The sequence below is a fragment of the Eriocheir sinensis genome, unplaced genomic scaffold (genome assembly GCF_024679095.1).
Source record: "Eriocheir sinensis breed Jianghai 21 unplaced genomic scaffold, ASM2467909v1 Scaffold110, whole genome shotgun sequence".
Lineage (NCBI taxonomy): Eukaryota > Metazoa > Arthropoda > Malacostraca > Decapoda > Varunidae > Eriocheir > Eriocheir sinensis.
The window spans coordinates 159,399-166,013 of NW_026110408.1; the positions used below are offsets into that span (position 1 = coordinate 159,399).

Here is a 6,615-nt window from a genome sequence, read left to right on the forward strand (position 1 = left end):
TTGGTTCCCAAGTGTTTCACATTGCAATCATCTGACCAACTAGCAACCAAGTACTTGACCAGAGATTCTTTAAATCCTGCGTTGCGTAAAGCACTCATCCAATTGGCTGGTCTTTTCTTATTGCCACCTGTTATTTTGAATGAATCAACAGATCCATCCCTTGCAGCTCTTTCACAGTCTTTGATTGATGGACTTAGCCATTTATCAGACACGAAGTGAATTTCATCGCCTTCTGATGCCATGATTTTCCGTAAAATGTGTGATGATATCCACCAAATTTCGTGGGAAGGGCTGCACCTGGCAATAGATGGAAGTAAAATGATGCATCGATTATGGTGACATCGATGTGTTCGGAGAGTTTGATTTCACCTTGTTCTCAAGATATTGCATCAGAGCCGATTTTGGTGTTTTCAGCATTGTACCATCCACATGACAGAGTGATAATGGTACAGGTGTCAGAGGATATTTTAGCACTTCTGCTAAGTCGATGCGTTTCTCTACTGAAGCATACAGAATGCTACCAAACAAGTCACGGACCATACATGCTGCCACTCTTTTACATCTGTTTTCTTTGATTTTGTTCCTGCAGTTGCAAATGTTGACACCTCTTGCCGAGTAATCTTTGCTAGAAACCTTCCAGGCTCTTGGCGGCACTCATTCATGAACTTCTTTCTCTGGACTTCACCTGCTTCCCTGACATTGAGGAGAAAGCTTTCTACTTCCTCTGGAGCAGTTTTTCCAGTCCCAATATTGTACAGATGTTTGGAGTCTATGTCTTCAGTGAATGGATTCATTGTTTCTTTTATCATGTAGATTATGTCCTTGACTGTTTTGTTGTCCTTCCTAATTGCATGCTTCTTCAGCCCATGTGTTACATCTTCTTTTTTTATGCCAGCTTCTTGAAATACATGTGACAGAATGGATGTCCGAATGAAATGAGATTCGGCCCATCTTTGCCTTGCAGATATGGAGTTTGTCATTGCAATTCCAATCCGCTGGCTGGCAGCATCCTTGTTTATAGTTTGCTCCAATGTCAGATCAATTGGACTTCCAGAGAATGGCTTCTTGGTTCTCTTAACAGAAAACAGTCCGTCTTTGAATTCTTCATAGATTTCTGGATGTGTTTCTTTAAGCTTCAGTAGATTATCGTGATACTTTACTGTCCAGCGGGCATAGTTGTGATGGTTCAAGGCGAAGAAATAGTTTGCCATTTGCAGCAATGTGTTTGTGTACCCCTCCAAGTCTCCGGTTCTGACACTGCGGCTGTATCTGTGGTACAGGTGCATCAGGCTGATGTAGCTACACCAAAACTGTGCAGTTTTCCATTGTCCCCGGCCAGTGTTTTTTCATAGAAGTCTCTGTATCTTTCCAATATGTCGTTTCCTTCCTTTGAATGTTGGTATTTGTTGATATCTGGAGAATCACTGATGCATTTTAGCTCATTCTGAAGCACTGGTACTATGTCAGGGTTGTTTTGGCTTTTTTGAAACCATTCAAAAAAGAGTATTTCCAGAGAAACCGCTAGCAGTTCGTGTATTCTCTTGCAGCGGTTGTAATGCTTTCCTTTGATAAATCCGTTTATAGAGCCCACTGCTAGTGCACCGCACTCATTCAATATGTGCGGGGCACCAGATTCAGCGATCAGCTTCCCAATGACACAAAAATATGCTTTCTCCACATGGAATGACCCAAGTGAAATGAAGAGATTGTCAAATACCGGCTTTTCCTGGGCTTGTATTTGCAAAGCTATTTTTGCTATGGCTAGGTCGTAGGTGACAACCATGCAAGACTTGTTGGACTCCTCTGCTAATTTCTGTGACCTTTTCATTGTTTCAACAACGACAGCATTTGATGTGGGTGATTGGTTTATTTGGCAAATACCAAACTTTCATCTGTTTTCTACAGTCATAAACTCTCTGCATTCCATCCTGCCCACATTGGTGTATTTGGATTTTGCCACATCCAACATCCAGAGAACATCTTTCTTCCATGACCCTAAGTCAACATTTTCCTCACTTGTCAGAAGTCTGATATCATCGGCAGCCAGTAACCCGGCGTTTTCTAGGCGTGGTTTTTTATGATAAGGCTGAATTTCAGAGCTTTCAGTTTCATAGGAATGCCGCCTTTTCTTGCTTAGGCCGACTCCAATTGTTGGCAGGGATGCTTTTGTTTTTGTTTCAGTAATATTCTCATGGTGAATTCTATCTGACTCTGGCTTTTGGGCTGAGGCTTTAGCTTCAACGAGCTGGTACGCTATGGCAACTGTATCATGAAGTGTGTCCTTGCCGCTCATAGTTTCAACAAATCGATCAAAGTTGTCCCAGGCTACTCCAGTTCCATATTCATTTCCTGAGTGCATACCAAACGGCATTTCGTTGTCATTATTTTTGACCGAAAATGTTAGTTCAGTTTCTATTTCTTCAGCCGTATGGTAACTGGCACAATGACCCATTCTGTTCAGCACTTCTATTACTTTTCTACACCCAGTCATGCTCTTCATAGCCAGAGCTGTAATCAGATGCTTTCCTGGTTTTTTCTTACCAGATGTTGCAGAAAATACTGCATCCTGACTAATAGCCCTGATTCGCCGCTGTTTTCCTGGTTGTTTCCATATTCTTGAGTCTGGACCACCAACTAAGTATTTGAAGAAGTCTTGGACTAACTCGGGACATCAACTTCCCACCAATTATATCTTGCATGGTCGGACTTGAAGGTATTTGCTTTTGTGGGGCTTTCATGATGGCTTCACGAAGTACCAATGCTGCATCTCTGATTTTCATTTTAATATCCATGAGTTTATCAAATTTGAAAGCAAGTGCTTCTTCTTTTGACATCTCAGACGAATGGACAATACTTCCACGTTTTGTGTTTCCCTTTTGAACCACGATCCTCTCACCAAAATGTTTGGTTAATTTTTCATCCAGCTTTTGTGCTGTTGGGGTTGCATGTTGAAAGTCCTCACCACCTATTTCATGAACAGTGGCTGTATAATAGGTGTTCAGGTCAGTTAACAAATGCACCTCGCGCTTCTCAATTACATTCTGTTCAATGTAAGATATCAATGAGTCAAAAGCCTCTCTATGAACTTCTTTCTCTCTGCTTATGTACCCTGTCCTTGGTTGATTTCCATTTTTGGACATTGCCCTTGCTTGACTCTGGTACAGTGAGCGACAGTTGGCGTGGTACCTCAATCCTTTTGCAACAAAATCCTGGTCTCTTATCTGTGTTAACAATTTTTCATCCCCTTTCATTTCAGCATATTCTTGAATGTTTCCAGCAAACTGGGCTGTCTCAGCTGAAACTAATTTTTGCTCCACGTTTTTATTTTTTTTTCTAGCCGATCCACAAAACAAGCACATCGGCTGGAAATCACATGTGCCCTCTTTCGATGTTGCTGCCGATTCGTTCAAGCTTAGTGATTGTTTTTCTTGGCTCATGTGACATGAAGGATTTTCTTGGCTCATGTGACACGAAGGTTTGGTTGCAGATCTGTGAGCCTTTGGTAATGCTGTAAATTTCCTATAGCACTTGTGGTGATAACCATGGATACTGTCTACTACAGTTGGCAGGGATATGTCAGCATATTTCAAGTTTTTTTGTTTTCGTAGCATTAATATTTCCTTGCATTTTGCCAACTTGTCATCTTTGAAGCAAATGACTCTACCAAAATCTTGATACTTATCACTGCTCTTGATGTGTAAGGAACACAGCATTTCATCTGAAAAGTCACAACAGTACCCTTATCAGGCCACAGTCACTCTGTTTTCAATTATATTTGTTATCAACTGTCACAATTTCTAATTATATTGTAATATAACTGGTGCTTGGTTTTCATAATAATAAAGTGCTTTAAAGTTTGAAAAACTCACTGTACCCGTTATTCACCCCCTGCATCCTTACACCAAAAAACATGTTTCATGCAGGGAACCCCAACAACAATAGTTTTACATGTATAGTGTATCACAATATAAAGCATTTTGCAAGAAAAGTGTGCAGCGAGTTAAATGACTTACCAGGCGCAGATTTAGTGTTTTGATTGTCTGATAATTCATTGCTTTCCTGACCTGACGACAGTGACTGGATTGCTGGATGGTCTTGACTATTTGATGCAATCTTGTCTGTGCTGAGATCACCAGACAAATCATCACCTAAAAGTTATGATAAAGAACCTTTTAACATCGGCATTTCAAACTAGTAACAGTAATAAAAAAAAGTATAAAAAATACTCAGAATTTGATTCTTCTAAATTAGCAAAATGAAACCACTAACCTCCTGATATTACATCGCCCTCATCCATCGTCATAAACCATGTTTTTAGATTTCCAAAGAAATCATACACATGTTCTCTGAAAAGTTCATCGAATGGTGTTAGGGTAGTACGTACATAGAAAGTTGTGGATATACCTTGATTTGAAGTGCTCCACGTATGTGTCAATAATGTTGCCGTCAAACAATAACTAACAAGCAAAAACAAAGTAAGTAGATGATAATATATTAAGCAAAACAAAATGGGAACTACCACTTACGCTTTGCATAACTACTCCGGCTTATGCGTTTGACACGTCAGTTGACTACACCACACCATGCAGTTAACCACGACGTTGCTTGCACGACCCCTATGAGCAGAGCCTCATAGCGAGCCTTCCCTCTCGTTTGGTGCAAACCCAGGTACTGTTATCCTGGCCGTCACAGCACCAAGCAGCCACACAGTGCAGCCACAAAAAAAACAGTTTAATAATAAAAACACAGACAATCAACACTCTATAACTTAGATCACCAACTAGGAGCTCGTAGAACCCTGGGGGCTTCCGGCGACCATCACCAAGGGTTCTCCAAAAAATCGTAAAATAATCCTGTGCTATTACAGTATGACTTTTCACCAAGTCTATCATATTAGCTCATTTGATGCAATCTTGAATTCCAAACTCAGTATACATTGCTTAATAACTTTAAAAAAAACAGACGATCATATCTTGCATTAGAACACTATTAACAAGGGTGCCTTGGAAAATGAAAATTCATGGGAGGGGTTCCACCAAGGTTTGGAATCACTGCTCTTTAACGTATGATTTATATCACCGATACACCACCATATGTACATACCATGACACACACCCTATAAATAATCACAACAAGTATACCTATATACGCATACAATGATAGTATATATCAAAAAAGATAACATAATACAAACAATGAAAATACTTACATACGGGAAATCCGAGAGTTGGTTCGTTGTACATGGCTGGAGAGGGCGAGACTGAGGCCGTGTTCACACTCCCACAATCCCTCCCAATGAATTATTATACTAGCAATGAGACAATGAATCTGTGAATGAAGCCTGGCTTCAGATTATTTTTTTCTCTCATTGTAACCTGCCGTCTCGGATCAGCGGAAACACAAGACACGAGTTTGGTAGATAGGAGAACATCAAACAACCGAGTACCATTTAAGGCCGGTCAGCCCTGACAAATATCTGATTTTAGAGTAAGTTCTTAGGTAGGCATTTGTTAACAGAAAATTGTAAGAACATCATTTATTTCATTACCCTACGAACCAGAGGGGGAAATTTGGGGGTCAGCAGACCCTAACTTACCACCCTTAAATCAAGTGAGTTTAAATGTCAGCATCAGTTTAACTATTTATTCTACCTATGGTAGAAATCTGAAAGTTGTAGGAACAGTTTTTGTTGTTGTTGTTATCCTTAGGAACAAAGAGATGTAAATTTTGGGGGTCAGCTGACACTAACTTACCACCCTTTAATCATGTCAGTTAATATGTCAATATTAGTTAAGCTACTTATTCTACCTATGGTAGAAATCTGAATGTTGTACGAACAATTTATTTTATTTTACCCCTAGGAACTAAATGGGACACATTTTGGGGGTCAGCTGACTCCATCTTACCACCAGAAAAATAAGTCAGTTTTTACTCCAACATTACTTTTGTTACTTAAAGTAACTATATAATAAATATAAAAACTGTAACTCATAGTTGTCTTTTTTTACCTCACGGGGTCAAAATGGGCAAAATTTGGAGGTCAGCTGACCACATCTTACCACCTGATAATGTTGTCAGTTTTAGTCTCATTATCAATTTGGACAGATTAACTCTGTGCTACTGCATTTTGGTACATGTAGCTCTTGGGGTAAGACATTTTTACCCCAAGGGCCAAAATCAGACTAAATTTGGAGGGCAGCTGACCCCCTTTTACCACCGAGAAATAGTGTCAGTTATTAGTAGATTCATATCTACTGCATTTTATCATTATACTGAGTGAATATGATTCGTGTAGCTTTTGGGGTAAAATCCAACACTTTTAGGGTCTTTTTAAGGGCAGCTGACCCCTTCATCCCCCTTAAATATTCTGTGAGTTATATCGCCATATTATTAAGAATAAATACATAGTTTTATATACAAAGTTTGAAGTGTATAGTTTGAAAAGTAAAATCAACCTCAAAAAGGGGTATTTTGGCACCCCCTGGGGGCAACACCCACCCGAGTTGAAGCAGCTGACAAACCTTTTTCAATTGTCGGTGATAAACTTAACCAAGTTAGAGCATTATATCTTCTGGGCTCGTTGGGGTAAAATCACCCGTAGCTAGCTCTCGGACT

General features: G+C 39.8%; 1 protein-coding gene across 1 annotated transcript; it reads right to left on the reverse strand.

The window, feature by feature from the left end:
- Positions 1-330: 330 nt before the first annotated feature.
- On the reverse strand, positions 331-5,107 carry LOC126989222 (uncharacterized). Its single transcript, XM_050847858.1, has 4 exons — positions 4,270-5,107; positions 4,014-4,148; positions 2,664-3,718; positions 331-369 (listed from the first exon to the last, which is right to left on the reverse strand). Exons 1-4 carry the CDS (start codon positions 4,301-4,303, stop codon positions 331-333), a joined length of 1,263 nt encoding a protein of 420 aa, XP_050703815.1. The 5' UTR covers positions 4,304-5,107.
- Positions 5,108-6,615: the final 1,508 nt, after the last annotated feature.